At 49.2% G+C, this 17,382-nt stretch overlaps 1 protein-coding gene across 1 annotated transcript in view; it reads left to right on the top strand.

Annotated features, from left to right (window-relative positions):
• The window catches only part of SEZ6L (seizure related 6 homolog like), a 93,563-nt gene that overhangs the window by 66,317 nt on the left and 9,864 nt on the right, over positions 1-17,382 (top strand). Inside the window, 3 exon segments of the mRNA XM_077761495.1 lie at positions 1,468-1,662; positions 4,951-5,142; positions 12,868-13,062. Coding sequence (XP_077617621.1) covers positions 1,468-1,662; positions 4,951-5,142; positions 12,868-13,062 — 582 coding nt within the window.

Below are 17,382 nucleotides of genomic sequence, written 5' to 3'. Positions count from 1 at the left end.
TTCTGCCCCCGTTTCTCCCCTTTCATCCACAGTTTGAACGTTTGCAGCTGTGTCCTAAATCCTGGGCTTGGCTGATTTTTCAAAGGCCTAAATATAGAGGCTCCTGTTCCCCATGAAGCAGTTCCAGGAGCCGCTTCCCTCTCCCCTTCTTCTGGCAGACACCCGTGAGATTTCTGTTCCCCGAATAAAATCATGATGCAATCCCAGGAAAAGCCATCGCTTGTTTCTCAGAATGACTTCCCTGTGGATGGTGAAGGTCCTCTGCTTTCCCCAGAAGTGCATAAGAGCTGTGGATTAATTACACAGCATAATTAGCTCGCTTCTCAAAAATCTATGCAGTGGGCCCTTGGAAGCAAGAGCAGAAATGGTAGGCTTTGGTTGCTGGCTCGGTAACGAGGGTTTGCAGAAGGAAAGCGGGATTATTCCAGGGGAAGACTGTGGTGCTGAGCTGTGGGTAGCGTATTTGGGGAGTGTGGGTAATGTTCACTGATGGTTTGCAGCGTGACGGGAAGAATGCACCCATAATTATTTTGATTTCAACAGCTGAGTGTTTATCTTAAGCCAGGTTACAAAAATATGTGTCACAAATCTGTCAGACCCATGTGTTTACAGGCAGTCTTAGGAAGAGGCTGTGAGTGTTAGCTACCATTGCTGTGTAACAAAGTATCCCCACCCTCCAAAATCAGCGATGTGCATTTATTATCTCACAGTTCTTTGGGTCTGGAATTCAGGAGTTCGTGCTGGGTCGTTCTGACTTGGGAACCACCTGACTTTGTCCTCAGGGTTTCAGGCAGGGTGGCACTCATTTGAAAGCTCGATTGGGGCTGGAATCTCCATTTCCAATATGGCTCACGCACGTGGCTAGCCAGTCAATGCCCATTGTTGGAAGGAGGCCTTAGATTCTCTCCCATGAGCTCTCCAGAGGGCTGCCTGAACATCCTCACAGCATGGCCCTTGGTTCTCCAAAGAGCAAGAGGAGAACCTCTCATCTTCTTTTATGACCTTGGCTGGGGGGCCACACAGCATCATTTCTGCAGTAGCCCACTGGCCGCGCACATCCACCCTGTTCAGTGTTGCAGGGAGCACAGGAGAGTGTGACTTCCAGGAAATGAGAATAATGGGGTGGGGGCGGGCATTGTGGAAGGGAAGGACCTGAGACACAGAGAGAGGTGGCCACCCACCCCCAATCACATTGCTAGTAAGTGGCAGAGCTAGGATTCTGTCTTCTCTAACTCCTACACCGACTTTGTCAAACCAAAAGAATGCTTGGTAAGCTCAGTGGCCCGCGGGGAAAAGCTCGCCGTAAAAATCCGACTGTAGCAGGGTTCTTGCAATTTAAGGGATTTCTCAAAGTGTGTTACTTATTCCTGGAGACTTCTCTTTGCTTCTTTCCTCTGAGGTTCGTCAAGGGAACCCCACGCAGAAAGGCCCACCCCCTCATCTAAGGATGGTGTTTTTGTTTTAAAGAGGTGTCAAGGAACGACTCCTGCTCAGACTTGCCCGAGATCCAGAATGGCTGGAAAACCACTTCTCACACGGAGCTTGTGCGAGGAGCCAGAGTCACCTACCAGTGTGACCCCGGCTATGACATCGTGGGGAGCGACACCCTCACCTGCCAGTGGGACCTCAGCTGGAGCAGCGACCCCCCATTTTGCGAGAAAAGTAAGAGCCCTCTGGTTTTCTTCCTCTAGGTCAGGGGCTGGTGACTCCCTCCCATGGAGCAGCAGAATCACTTACTACTGGCTCTGGCTTCCCTCCTACCCACCAGCTCACTGGCGCTGCTCCCACATGTCATCCTGTAGCTCTGGGCAGGGCTGTCAGACCCAGGTGCCTCGGGAAGCCCGGCAGATGATGGAAATGAGTGAAATACACTGAGTGCAAGACAGTAAGGAGTGGTGTAGAGTGCAGCCAACGGGAATGCAAACCCGCCTTGAAATGTATCTAGATAGGTCATTAAAACGCCCATCGTAGCAAAGTAAGACCAATCCAGCCAGCAGGCTGGGATGGATGCTGTCTGGATGAAGCCAGCTACCTGCTGCGATAGGGGTTTTAAGCTGGGACTCCCAGGTCCAATTCAGACTGGTCTTGTGTGGCTACAAGATGGCATCAGGAGTGAGGGCCAGGCGTGGCCGGTCAGAGTTGCATCTGGGTCTCGAAACGCCAGAGAAAAAGAAGGTTCTTCTGGTTTCTACGCTGAAGCCTTAGTTGGTGAGAGAGGGGAACGCATGTTGGAGGTCGGCCTCTTTCCAGTGACCGTTTGCTTCCCACCTCCTCCCACGTAAGCCTCCAGTCTACAGCCATCTGCTGGGGACCCTTAGGGATGCTTTGGTAGATCTGCTCAGCCTGCCTTGAGTGACTCGTTGCACGATAAGAAATATTAAGTGTAGGCAGAGAAAGGGGGTGTTGGGGAAGGGCTGTGGGCTACATGCAACCCCTTCAGAAATCTTCCAACGGCAAGAAAAATTAGCTATAATTGGGAGAAACATGAAAGAACTTGCTAGAAATCCACAGAATCCGCTGCGTAAACATCTGTTTGCTCCACGACAAAATGTAGTGCCGACAGTGAGGAGTGCCACGTGCACTGAGACACAATGCAGACACATCAACATGATCTACATCATCATTTTTTAGATGCTTTAGGGGCATCTGGGGGGCTCAGTCGGTTGAGTGTCCGACTTCGGCTCAGGTCATGATCTCATGGTTCGTGAGTTCCAGCCCCATATCAGGCTCTGTGCTGTCAGTACAGAGCCAGCCTCGGAGCCTCTGTCTCCCTTCTCTCTGCCCCTCCCTGGCTTATGCTCTCTCTTTCTCTCTCAAAAATAAATAAACACTACAAAGTAAATAAATAGGGGCATCTGGGTGGCACAGTTACAAGTGTCTGACTTAGGTCATGATCTCTCCATTCATGGGTTTGAGCCCCACATCAGGCTCTGTGCTGACAGCTCAGAGCCTGGAGCCTGCTTCCGATTCTGTGTCTCCCTCTCTCTCTGCCCCTCCCCTGCTCACGCTCTGTGTCTCTCTCTCAAAAATAAACATTTTTTAAAACTAAATAAATAAATAAACATTTAAATTTTTTAATAGATAAATAAAATGTTTTAAATATACATGTCTTAATGATTTTTAATAACAATGATTTTTTAAATTCTTGAATAATAATGACTTTTAAACTTCTGAAAAATAATGATTTTAAAATATTTTGAATAATGATTTTTCCAATGCTTGCACAATCATGATTTTTAAATTTTCTGAAGAATTAGTTTTAAGTTTTTCAATAATAATAATTTAAAATTTTTAATAATGATGATTTTTAGATGTTTTAAATGATAATGATGATATATGTTGTGTTAATGAGTTTTTTAATTTTTTTACTGTTTATTTATTTTTGAGAATAAATAAGAGAATCCGTAGCAGGCTCCAGGCTCTGAACTGTCAGCACAGAGCCTGATGCGGGGCTTGAACTCACAAGCCATGAGATCATGACCTGAGCCAAAGTCTGAAGCTTAACCGACTGAGCCACCCAGGCGCCCCACATTGATGAGTTTCAAAGGCTTGGAGGAGGCTAAGCTAGCTGTCTCTGGGAAACTCTCAGCTGCCTCAATTTTTGCCAGGAAAAAGCACAAATTAGAGCAAGTGAATCTGCACCAGGCCCCTTCCCAGTGTCCGTGTTTATGTCCCATGCTGGTGCCTGTCAGGACTCTGCATGTAAGACAGAGGCCCGACAACCTGCCCTGGTGGCTTCTCTGGTGTGAAATGAGAGCCGCAGAACGTCCGTAGAGCAGTGAGGTCTCCCCGGAGAAGTCCTGTGTCGTTCCTGCCTTTCATTCAGTCGCTGCTTAAACTACGCTTTGACACGAAACAATGTACGTAACCATATCTTACCATTATGCCAGCAGCAAGCGCTCATGCATGCAACGCAAGCAGTAGTACCATTCCAGCGTACGCAGTGAGCCCTCCTCATGATCTCACTCTCCAGCATTGATGCCGCTCTTAAAAGTCTATTCTGGGGGCGCCTGGGTGGCTCAGTAGGTTAAGCGTCCGACTTCGGCTCAGGGCATGATCTCACGGTTTGTGGGTTCGAGCCCCACGTCCGGCTCTGTGCTGACAGCTCAGAGCCTGGAGCCTGTTTCACGTTCTGTGTCTCCCTCTCTCTCTGACCCTCCCCTGCTCACGCTGTCTCTCTCGCTCTCTCTCTCTCAAAAAGTAAATAGGACATTAAATAATTTTTTTTAAAAAGTCTACTCCGCGTTGTCCCAGTCACGTGTGTGTTGCGTATACGTATATGCACGTATACGCGTGTGTATCGTGTGTACACAGACACGCCAGTATTTTGCCAGGACGGGGATCACTGTGTACAAACTGCCTTGTGCCTCTGCTGTTTTGCAACTCAGAAATCCAGACGCTTTTTATATCACACGTGTTGTCCTACTTCATTCTTTTTTAATTGGTTTACTGTCTTCCTTTTATGTACATTGATTTTTTAATTGAAAAGTAATGGATGCTTGTTTTGTTAGATTCAAACACCACAAAGAAAGCAGTGAAGGCTCCCTCAGTCTGCTCTCCTCGGTGGTTGCTCAGGGTTTTGTAGAATGGCTGTTCTGTTTTTAACTCTTCCCCTGTTAAAGGGTCTGCCTTGTTCCTTCTCTCTCTCTCTCTCTCTCTCTCTCTCTCTCTCTCTCTCTCTCCATTTTGTAACTTTACAAATAATAGTGCAACCTCATGCATCGGTCTTTGGCCCCTGATGCACATATTTCTTTGGGCTACTTCCTATACGTGGAATTGAATTCAAGGCTTTTTCATCCTGGCCTGTTCCCCAGACATGTTTGATGAGCTCAGATGCATGATCTTCCGAACAGGGCCGAGTTAGGAAGCTTTCCGCGTCCTTCTGTAGCTCTGGGCAAACCTGCGATCGTCCGGAGCCCTAATGCCCTCCTGGTCTGATTTCACCCGTAGTCATGTACTGCACCGACCCCGGGGAGGTGGACCACTCGACCCGCTTGATCTCGGACCCCGTTCTCCTGGTGGGCACCACCATCCAGTACACCTGCAGCCCGGGCTTCGTGCTGGAAGGGAGCTCTCTTCTGACCTGCTACAGCCGCGAGACTGGCACGCCCATCTGGACGTCGCGGCTGCCCCACTGCGTTTGTGAGTCCCGTCTGTTGGCTTGATGCCCGAGTGGGCCCGCTTCCCCGTGTTTGTGGTGGGGGGCTGGGCCGCTGGGAGGAGGCACTCCACCCTTCGGGAGCGTTTATTATCATTACCATCCCGCGACCGTAGCTGGAAGATTGAAGGCGCTGGGGCTACCATAATGTTTACACTAAATTTATGGGGCACGGTGCTGAGGCATTTACCTCCCTTCTGCTCAAGTAGCCTCGTGAGCATCGTACCCTTGTCTCCATTTCGAGAAGAGGGTACTGAGGTTCACAGAGGCCAAATCATTGCCCCGTGTTCCGCAGCCAGTTAATCGTGGAGGCCAGGGCCACACCCGGACCTGCCTGCCTCTGCTGAAAACCAGGTCGTCCACAGGACGTGAAACAGGTGCATGTAACTCTCTTTGGCCTTGCCTGTATGAAGCCACTAACACAATGTCGGGTTAAGAAAACATTTTTGGGGTTTCTTAATCATAAAAGAAATCCCCGAAGGCTTCCGATGTCACTCTGACAAGGGGGGAATGACTGTTCTTGCCAAGCAGGGGAGGTGGAGGGCGGGGCCGGGGGGGGGTCTCAGCCTGACCACACGTGGGATCACCTGGGAAGTTTTAATGGTTTTTTTTTTTAAATTTATTTCTGAGAGAGAGAGAGTGTGTGTGTGAGCAGGGGAGGGTCAGAGAGAGAGGGAGACACAGAATCCGAAATAGGCTCCCGGCTCTGAGCTGTCAGCACAGAGCCCGATGCGGGGCTTGAACCCACGAACTGTGAGATCATGACCTGAGCTGAAGTTGGACACTTAGCCCTCTGAGCCACCCAGGCTCTCCTCACCTGGGAAGTTTTAAAACTCACTGGAGATTCTGATGCTCCCGGCCTGGGGTATATTGCAAGCAGTGAGGTTTTGCAAAGCTCTCTTGGGGCTCCAATGTCAGCCAGGGGTCAGAACCATCGCTTAGAGAAAGCAGGAGGCTACACAGGAGGAGGGAAGCCTCACACAGTAATGGGGACTTGAGAAACCGTCGCCCACATGGTTTTAATGTTTATTTATTTATCTTTGATTTTTGAAAGAGAGAGAGAGAGCACGCAGGCGTGTGTGCAAGCAGGGGAGAGGCAGAGAGAGAGAAGGGGAGAGAGAATCCCAGGCAGGTTCCACGCTGTCAGCGCAGAGCCCGACGTGGGGCTCGGACTCACGACCTGCGAGATCACAACCTGAGCCGAAGTCAGACACTTAACCAACTGAGCCACCCATGCGCCCCGATCATGCTAATATTTTTTTATATGAGTGTGTGTCGATCTGCTCCATTGAGGGTACAGCCAGCTTGAGTTCCAGAAGCTGCCAGTAGGGCTACATCAGCATAAAAGGCTTCTGCATAGAAAAGAGAGACTTTGTTATTCTGTGTTCTTTTGGAACGAGGAATCTTGGGCCTCACACCCGGAGTCCTCATCTGCCTCTTTAGTCCAAGTCCTAGAATGTCAGAGCTAAGGGCATCTTGGAGCCAAAACACTATACAGCTGGGGAGTAATTCAGACATAAGACACATTGGTGCCCTATTACATATAATAATGGCTACTACTTATTGATTGTGTAAGACATCGTGCTAAGCACATTATATGCATTTGTGAACATGTGTGTGTGTGTGTGTGCACAAATATACTAAAGAGACCAAACCTCGGAGGGAAAAATAGATAACAATAGTTATTGTTGACCGAACGTATAAAACACATTGCTAAACAGATTATACATGCGTGTGAATGCATAGGTGTGTATACGCACATACTATGTACATATACGTAAGTGCGTGTATGTGTGTCTGTAAAGGGAACTGAGACTCACAGGGACATGATGGAGGTCACAACACTGTTGCATAAGCAGAGCTGGGCCTCGGGGCTTGGAGTCCAGGGTCCCTTCCACCAGCTTTGCCCTCACCCTTATTTCGCTGTGGGTGGGGGGATACAAACACGTGCAGGGATGTCCCAGCAAAGTCATAGCCTATGGCCCCAACCCGTTACCCGCAAGCACATCCCCCACCCGACCCCCAGACCTCTGGGCAAGTTGACAGTAGGCTACGAGAATTGTGTCTCCCGAAAGGAAATGTTGGCTAGTCCCAGTACCAGAACTCGGACCTTTTTTGGAAGCAGGATCTTTGCAGAGGTTAGTCAAGTGAAGATGAGGTCCCACAGGATTAGGATCGGGGCCAGTGCCTGGCGTCCTCACAGGAAGAGGGAAATTGAAGATGGAGACTGGGAGAGAGCACCATCCATGCTTACGATCCAGGAACGCCAAGAATTGCCAAGCTACATCGGAAGGTGGGGGTGGGGGGGGACAGGGAAGGACCCTTCCCCCCAGGTTTCAGAGGGAGTATGGCCCTGTGGCCACCTTAATCTCAGACTTTCACCCTCCAGAGCTGAGACAATATATTTCTGTTGTTCAAAGCACCCCCCCGCTTCCCACCCCAGCCCTGGTCAAGTGCATTTTGCTACAGCAGCCCAGAAAACCAATGCGGCTTCCATTTCCTCCCGGCGCCTGTAAGGGGTGATCAGAGGCTGCTGGAACCATCAAGCTGCAGACACCCAGTGATGAGGCGCTAAAAATAAAAGCTTATTTAAAAGTACTGAAGGTGGAGATATCATTAAAAAAAAGAGAGAGAGAGAGAGAAAAGAAAGAAACGGCACTTCACTAATGAGGCATAGCCTCCGAAGAGCCTCTGGGCTGCCCCAGCCACTGGGTTTTTGAGATGCTCACACCTCCCTCCCACCAGGGCTGCCTTAGCCCGGAATCTCAGTGGTGACGGCTTCCCTGACACCCGGGCTAATGAGTCAAAGCCCAGCTGGGTGTCAGGAGACAGGCGCTGCTCCCAGAAGCCCTAGAGGAACCTGTTGCAGGGGAGCGAGACCAGGGAGGGGGGCCCAGCCCCACCGGACAGGCCTCTTCGCCCTCTGCCAAGCCCTTCCGCAGCACAGAAGCGGTTAACATTCACAAAACTGCATGGGTGTGTTTGCTTCAAAGCAGGCGAAGGAGGCCCAGAGAGCATGAGCAGCTTTCCTGAGGTCACACAGCAGGGCAGGGGCGAACCCAGGATTCCAACTCCAGCCCAGGCCCCAAAGCATCATTTCCTACCCTGATCATTCTCCAGAGCCCCAGCTTCTGAGCAACGTCTGGTGCTCTGCTCTTGACAGAGGTCTTCCACCCGCAGGCTCACGAAGCACACAGAGCCGGTTGCAAAAGCTCTGGCTGTCTACAGCTCCTGTCCACGGTGGCTTGTTCAAGGCCACAGATTGGCCCAGCTGGGACTCAAAACCATGTCTTTGCATGCCTTTAAGAACAGACAGGTCAAGCAAAAGTAGAAGGAAATATCTGGAATTCACAGCCAAATGCATACCCCCAGCTCTGCTGGGTGACCTTAGGTGAGTAGCTTGCCCTCTCTGGGCCTCAAAGCCCTCAGCTGTGAAAAGGGAATGATACTCCCTACCAGGTAGGGCAGTTGTCCATTCGGTTATTCAGATGCTTCCAATGATTCCCTGCCTGGTAGGGAGTATCATTCCCTTTTCGCAGCTGAGGGCTTTGAGGCCCAGAGACGGTAAGCTACTCGCCCAAGGTTACCCAGCACGTCCAAACTTTATCAATTCACAGTACCCTTGCCATCTCAGGAAATTTTTGGTAAATATCCATAGGCCAAATCCCTAACAATTCCGCTTGTTAAGTAGTTAGGTCCAAACAGCTTAATAAGTAGCCTGTATCCTGACGGCTTTGTAGTCATTTGAAAAAGTAACACACATATGAAAAGGTTTGCATTCGTAAATAACTAGAATCACAGCCAGGGAGATGTGGGTGCCTCTTGGGCTCTGCCGAATTTCTCAGATTTTGGCAGCAGGCTGGACTCTGCCCCTTTCATTCCGTTCCATGCCGATTTTATCATAGTTTTTGCTTTTTAATGTATTCACGGTAGAAAACCCAGCTTTGCAAAAATGAGGCCTCATCAAAAAGAATGTACCTCTATCTGATGTTGGAACAGCTCCCACAGGCCTGAGAGATAGCCCTTTGTCTCCTCAAAAATTTTTTTTTATTTGTTTTATCTTTATTTTTGAGAGAAAGAGAGAGAGAGAGAGACAGAATCTGAAGCAGACCCCAGGCTCCAAGCTGTCAGCATAGAGCCTGACACGGGGCTTGAACTCACGAACCGTGAGAACATGAGCTGAGCTGAAGTTGGACACTTAACCGACTGAGCCACCCAGGCGCCCCTCAAAATTTTTTAAAAAATCTCATAGGGTGCAGTTCCTGGTGGCACCCCAGGCATGCCTCGGTACACAGTTTGGAAACTGTGGTGTGAGGCCCTAAAAATACAGCAATGTATAAACAGACATGATCCACATTCTCATGGAGGCTGGTGTATGTTGTAGATGGAAGGAGGAAAGACTGGTCTGTGTATCACCCCCTCCAGGAGGGCCTCCCTGACTGCCTAGGCTCAGTCATGTTTCTCTTCCTGTGACCTCCCTGGCTCCTCCAGTTTCATTGATCACAGCCTTGGCGGCAGCATATTGACATGACCTCTCTACGTGTTCGTAGAATCGAATGCGTAACTTACTTGGTAGGATCGTATCCAGCGGGGGTTTGCGTCCCTCAGGCCCAGCAGACTCAACAAATGACAGTACTTGCTACTATGACTGTCGTCGTTATTGTTGGCGGAACTGATGTGGTCTTTCTCGCACGTGGAGGCTTTTGTTGCAACTTCCCTTCTTGGCTGGTGACGTGGTACCTGACTCCTGAGCTCCCGTCCGGAAGACATAGACCACGCCACCGAAAGTAAAGGACCCCACAAACTCAGCGAGGGTTTTGTGCGTGGCACCCCAGGGAGGCCCTTAGGATTCCCCGGAAGGCCCTCTCTTCACAGCCCTGCCCTCGGAACATTGCAAATGCAAGCTGTGGCTATTTCCTGACCGGGGCAGAGCCCCCGTGGCCACACCGTGGCCATAATAATAGCTTCCACCAGAGGTCACCCCCGCGGCCTCACCTTGGCTCCCATATGCCGGGCTCCAGCTCCTGCCCCCATCTCTGTCTAGAATTCCTGTCTCTGGGAAGCAGTGGCTCCGAGGAATTCATGAGCCCGGGGGACTTGGCACCAGACCAGCCTTCCACTACCGCAGAACCACTAAACGCACAGGACCTATGCCCGGCGGGGCCGTGTGTGCGTCCCAGCCCCGCCACTCACCAGCGGTGTGACTTTGCACAAATGGGCGTCCTCATCAAAAAGAGTGATCGTGCCAGCCATAAACACAGGAGCTCATAACAATGCATCTGCCATCCTTCCCGTAAGGCTCAAGTAACGTTGCCTGCTAATTACCACACAGTTTCAGTGCTTCCTTACTTGGTATGTTGCAAACCACTCACAGCAATAACTTAGGGAATCCATGGGGCGCCGGGGGGCTCAGTTGGTTAAGGCTCTGACTCTTGGTTTCAGCTCAGGTCATGATCTCCCGGTTTGTGAGTTCGAGCCCCGCATCGGGCTCTGCGCTGACAGTGTGGATCCTGCTTGGGATTCTCTCTCTCCCTCTCTGCTCCTCCCCTTCTTCTCTCTCTCAAAATAAATAAATAAACTTAAAAAAATAACGAGGGGTGGGAAAGGACCTGGGTGGCTCAGTCGATTAAGTATCCAACTTTGGCTCAGGTCATGATCTCACAGTTCGTGAGTTCAAGCCCCGTGTCGGGCTCTGTGCTGACAGCTCGGAACCTGGGGCCTGCTTCAGATTCTGTGTCTCCCTCTGTCTCTGCCCCTCCCCCACTCACACACTGTGTCTATGATTAGATTTTTTTTTAAAGGAGGCTTCATGCCTAGCATGGAGTCAAACAAGGGGCTTGAACTCATAACCTTGAGATCAAGAGCAGAGCTGAGATCAAGACTCAGACACTTAGTGGCGCCTGGGTGGCTCAGTTGGTTGAGTGTCCGGCTTCAGCTCAGGTCATGATCTTACAGTTCGTGAGTTCAAGCCCCATGTCGGGCTCTGTGCTGACAGCTCGGAGCCTGGAGCCTGTTTCAGTTTCTGTGTCTCCCTCTCTCTCTGCCCTTCCCCCACTTGCACTCTCTCTCAAAAATAAACATTTTAAAATTATTAAAAAAAAACACTAGGGAACCTGATTTTGACATTTTGTTCAAATGTGCTCCAAAAATGTGCATATTTTTCCTACAGTTCAGGAGAAGGGAGAAAGGAGGAGGAAAATAGAAATGAGGGTAGGTCTGCGATCATGTCTCGTACCGTCAGTCCAACTCAACTGTATTCCTGAGAACGAACAGGATTGCAACCAGAACTGTTTAAAAGCTTAAATCACTGATTCTCGGCCGGAGGTGAACTTGCTCCCCGGACACATCTGTCAGCCGCAGCTCCTAGAGACGTTTCCGGTTGTTAGGACGAGGGGCCAGGGGCGCTCCTGGTATCTACGGGTAGCTGTCGGGTGTTGCTCAACCGCCTAAAAGGCCAGAATGGCTCCTCCACAGAGAACTACCCGGCCCAAAGTGTCCGCAGCATCTACATACAAAAACCTGTCTTAGATGTTTTTATTTCTTCTTTCTTAATGTTTATTCATTTTTGAGAGAGAGAGAGAGAGACAGAGTCCAAGCAGGGAGGGGCAGAGAGAGAAGGAGACGCAGAATCCAAAGCAGGCTCCAAGGCTCTGAGCTGTCAGCACAGAGCCCGACGTGGGGCCCGAACTCGCGAACCACGAGATCATGACCTGAGCCAAAGTAGGATGTTTAACTGACTTAGCCACCCAGGCGCCCCAAATGATCTTATTTCAAAGTATGGGTATATCCTCGGTGTGGGAATGTCCTCACCCAGCCACGTTTCAGCTAAGGATGGGGCTTGGTCCAGTCCATTTATGTAACAGGCAGGAAAAATGGAGTCCAGAGCCAGGAATTGGTTAAATAAGGAGTGGGTTCAACTCTCCCCAATAAGTCATAAGCTGCCAGGTGTCATTTATGATGCTCCTACTGTATACTTTAGGATCCTATATGATAGTCCCACTGTAGAGCTGGCCCTGAGCTTCAAGCATGCTTTCACGAGCTCATCTCCAGTGATGGAAACAGATACTAAATAATTAAATACAATCAGCATGTTCACTGCTGGGGTGGAGGAAGAACTGAAAGATTAGTGACTCTCTTTGGGGTAGAGGGCATCAGGGAAGGCTTCCTGGAGGAGGAGAAATGGGGCCTGAGTATTGAAAGGCAAGGCTTATCCAGACCAGGTGGGCAGGTAAGGTGTAAGGTGAGGAACGAGAGGAATATTTCATAACTTAACAACACTACCAGCCAGCATTTACTGAGCACCCATAACCTGCCAAGAACATGCTAACCACTTTATACTCATTATCTTATTTAATCTTTCCCATCCCTATGAGATAGATACTATACTTACTTCCATTTGACTGATGAGGAAAACTGAGGCTCAGAGAGGGTGTGGCCCTTGCTGGAGGTCACCCAGCTAGGACATGGTAGAACCCAGATTGTACCCCAGATTCCACAGCCCAGGCCGTCCGACCGTGCCCATGCGTCACATGCGCCCAGAAGTGGGAGACAGCGAGAGGGATCTGAGGAATGAGAAAGAGCTGGATATGAGGTGGATGCAGAGGGACGGTAATGGAGACGCTGGCCAAAGCCGGATCAGACCGGCTATGAGTGGGAGTCCCCAGGGATTCGCATGATCTCATCAGAGCTGCTTCGGGCTTGCCTTTCAGCGGAGGAGTCCCTGGCATGTGACAACCCCGGCTTACCTGAAAACGGGTACCAGATTCTGTACAAGCGGCTCTACCTGCCGGGAGAGTCCCTCACCTTCATGTGCTACGAAGGCTTTGAGCTCATGGGCGAAGTGACCATTCGATGCATCCTGGGACAGCCATCCCACTGGAACGGGCCACTGCCCGTCTGTAAAGGTAAAGAGACCTACTCCCGACCCCGGACAGAGGCACCTGCTGATGTCGGGTCCGGCTTCTTAGGATTCTCCGTCTGTCCTGAAAAGCCGAGCTACTGTATTTCATTAAATCTAAGATACTGCCATTATTTTCTGCATCGCTGAGGAAGGGGGAAAAAATTGCTGCCAATTAAACTATGGCACTGTGCCTTCTTCTGCCTTAGCATTTTTATTTCTACTTACTGAAGGCGCTCTTTAGAACTTAAGATTTTTATCACAGAGGAAAACCATTCTGCTCTCGACTCCTCTTTGGTCACGGGGCTTAAACACTGCCCACCTCCTGCGCCCCGTTTTTCCAACCACTTGGTCGCCAAGGGTCACAACTGCTCCCCTGTTGCCTCTGGGGTGGTCACACCCACTCTCCAAACGCAGAGCGGGGCGCACTGTGGGGTGGGGATGGGGGTGGCGACGGTGCACAGGCATCGTGAGCGCCACCTGCTGTCAGTGGAACGAATAACATGCCACTGGTTGTAAGTCGCGCCCCATCTCAGAGATGGTTAAAAGCGAAATGTATTTTAGCATCAGTGAAAGACGCATCATTGAAATTAAGTTTTGGATCCATTTATCTGGGTCTTTAAGATGTGCTATTAATAACAATATCTTAAATCCGTCCAACTCTCGAGGCCAATAGATCTTAACCTTTTATGGCAAGCAATGCCCCTTTGAGAATCAGGCAGAAAGCTCTGAGTTCTCGCCCCAACAGGAATGGAAGCGTGGAGTTTTACCTTTCTATGTGGGAACCCATCACCTCAGTGGATCCCCAAATGCCTTATTGATGAACTTCAGCACTGAGTCTTAAAAATGTTTTCCAACAAGCATTTCTACTGCTAGGTACCTGCACAAAGTAATTGCAAACGGGTATTCAAACCAGCACTTGTGAATGAATGTTCATAGTGGCCTTGTTCACAAAAGATGGAAACAACCCAAATGTCCATCACCTGACGAATGGATAAGCAAAATGTGTCATATCTGTATGGTGGAATATTATTCAGCCATGAAAAGGGATGCATCCATAGTCTGGATGGACACTGAAAACATGTCGCTAAGGGAAAGCAGCCAGACACAAAAGATCACATATCCTATGATTCTGTTTATATGAAATATCCAAAATCAGTAAATCGATAAGAGACAGGAAGCAGGGTGTTGGCTCTCAGGGCCTGGGTGGAGAGAAAGGAGTACATAGTTGGTACAAAATGTCCTTTTTAGAGTGATGAGAATGTTCTGGAAATAGATGTGTTGGCTGCCCAACATCGCAAATGTGCTAAATGCCACCAAATTGTACACTATAAAATGGTTAATTGTATGTTATATGAAATTTACCTAAAGGTTTTTTAATTTTTTTTTCTGAATTGCTTCATTTAAAGCCTCAGTACCGCTAAGATAAATGAGGCATCTTACCCATTTTATAAAAGGAGAGGCTCAGAGAAGTTAAGAGACTTTCCCAAAGCCACACAGCTGTTATGAGACAAATCTGGGATTTGAATCTACATCTCGTGATTGGAAATTCCCTGCCTCTTCTCCAGTGGGCTGGCTCCAGCATGGGCTTCACAGCTATTAAGCTGATAGCCTCCAACCAGCCAGTCACCTCAGCATTAGAACCACCCAGACTGTTTATTAGAAATAAATTCTGGGGGGATTCCTGGGTGGCTTAGTCAGTTAAGCGTCTAACTTCGGCTCAGGTCATGATCTCACAGTTCATGAGTTCAAGACCACACTGGGCTCTGTGCTGACAGCTCAGAGCCTGGAGCCTGCCTCAGATTCTGTGTCTCCCTCTCTCTCTGACCCCCTCCCCCTCTCAAAAAATAAATAAACATTTAAAAAAAAGAGAGAAGGAAATTCTGGAATCTACCCCAGATCTACAAAATTAGAATCAGAGGGGTAGGACCCTAAAATAAGCATTTTAACAAGCTCTATGTTGCTCAAATCCACTTCGAATTTGAGAACCATTTAAGGCAGTGATTTCCAAACATAGAGTGCAAGTATAAACAGATTTCAGGTCCCTGCAGGGGAGATGCTAATTTCACTGGGTCTAAGGCAGGACCCAGGGAGATGGTGTAACTAGCATCAGGGCTGAGTCTTATCATCAGACGAGTGTGGGAAACACGGGCGTAGAGCAGGGTGTTCTCACCTGGAATCAGGCAGAGGCGTATCCTGTGAGCGCAAACACCTTATACACGCGTTTTTAACAAGACGGCAATAGATCCTACGGAAATGCAAAGAAAAATAAGGAATCGGCAACGGGGATTTAAGACAACTACCTTCCTGGGGCACTTGGCGGGCTCCGTCAGTTCAGCATCCGGATCTTGGTTTTGGCTGAGGTCACGATCTCACAGCTTCGTGAGTTCAAGCCCTGCACTGGGCTCTGTGCTGACAGTGCAGAGCCTGCTTGGGATTCTCTCTACCCCTCCCCTACTTCCGCTATCTCTGTCTCTCTCTCTCAAAATAAATAAACTAAAAAAAAAAAAAAAGACAACCATCTTCCTCCTCTTAAATCCCTTAAACTGCCTTCCTCCTCCCAAATTCCTGCCCTAATGTTGACTTAATCCAGCCCTGTGGTTGAATTTATTTTCAAGAGCATGGGAAATCTGCTTTGTAGAGTTAAAACATGGGGATGTTTTCCCCAGGTAAAGATTTCCTGTGAACCTTCTAAGTGCTACGTGGACCTTAACAGGAGTTAATCTGCTGTCGTTGGTAAGTGCTCTGCGTAGAGGATTTGTTTTTAAGAAATCTATTTAAGGATACCATAGAAGGGCCATTTTTTAAAATATTTTTTAATGTTTATTTATTTTTGAGAGAGAGACAGAGTGTGAGTGGGGGAGGGCCAGAGAGGGAGGGAGAAACAGAATCGGAAGCAGGCTCCAGGCTCTGAGCGGTCAGCACAGAGCCCGATGCGGGGCTCAAACCCACAAACCACGAGATCATGACCTGAGCCGAAGCTGGATGCTTAACTGACTGAGCCTCCCAGGCGCCCCATAGAAGGGCCATTTTGGACTGCCCTGGGACTTTTTATATTCTTTTTGGATTAGCTACAAAAGTATCTCGTGCACGAGGTAGAAGAAATTAGAGCTGCAAGGGAAGCATTAGCAGCTTTTCCCTTCCCTTCTCCATCCCTTACTTTCTTCCCAGGAAGCCAGTACTAATCACCCCTGAATGCCCTGTCTCCCAGTTCCCTGGGACGCACAAATAGACATGCTGCAAAGAGGGGACAGGGGATGTTTGTTTCCAGGTAAAAACACTTCATACGATACTTTGTGTTTCACTTTTCCCCACTTACCACACATAGCCATCAAGTTTGAAAAAAAGAACCAATGTGGCTCTGCCTTACCTTCTTCATTGCCGCCCGTCATTCCACACTGTGATGTATCACAATGCATCCAGTCCTTCCTCTGCGGGTGGATATTCTAGTTCTTTCCTCGTTTCTGGTTTGTTTGGTCTCCTGTTGCTCAGAAATACCCTTGCCCATGAAACTTTGGGTGCTGCCGTTTCTCATCAGATAGGACAGAGTACTCAAATTGGGATTGATGGTGTGGGCAAAGATCTGTGGATGCTGAGTCTTTGTGGATTTTTCCAGGTTCTTTTCCACAACCATAGTGATTCGTGTTCCCCCTCTAATAATGTGGGATAAGGTCCGTTTCTGCACATCCTTGCCAGCATTGGACACTATCATTTTTTTTTTCCGATGTTGCCAATCCAAAGGGAAGATGCCGTCCAAAAATATGCACATGATCACAAACACAAGAAAAGATAAAGGTTGCTCAGTGTTGCATCCCTGAAACCTCTGTGTTCTAAGATAGGTGAGCCCTTGAAGCCCCAGCAGGTGAGGGGCCCCCCTGCCCTCCCCACTTTCTTTCTCAGGCACAACAGTTTCTGGCAGGAAAGGATCTTGGGGGGCCCTTACAGCTTTCTATCCCCTCCATTTCTACCCCTGAAGCCCCGTGACTGTAAAGAAATGACAAGTCACTTCCTCTTCCAAAAAAATGTGGGGTGTACGGCTTTGTGATCTGGAGTTAGTGAGGTGACTGAGCGCCAGTGAAAGGGTCAGGGCTTCAGCCTGCCTGTGCCGTGGACCACCTGTGTGCCCTTGGGCGAGCCACCCTCCGTCTCCAAACTTGGTTCCTCTTTGTGTGAAATAATAAAAGGGAAAAGCAGGGCCCGGGAGGCTACGTTTTAACGTGTGTCCCATGGGCCACTGACCACATCCAAGGGACGCAAGTTCAAGGCTTCCTTCTGGCTCCGAGACTGAGTAAGAGTCCACACGCCCCCACACATGTACCGATGTCCA

Source organism: Crocuta crocuta, unplaced genomic scaffold (assembly GCF_008692635.1).
Source record: "Crocuta crocuta isolate KB4526 unplaced genomic scaffold, BGI_CrCroc_1.0 scaffold348, whole genome shotgun sequence".
Lineage (NCBI taxonomy): Eukaryota > Metazoa > Chordata > Mammalia > Carnivora > Hyaenidae > Crocuta > Crocuta crocuta.
The sequence above is the reverse complement of the archived record's forward strand: the minus strand, read 5'-3'. Positions and strand labels throughout refer to the sequence as shown.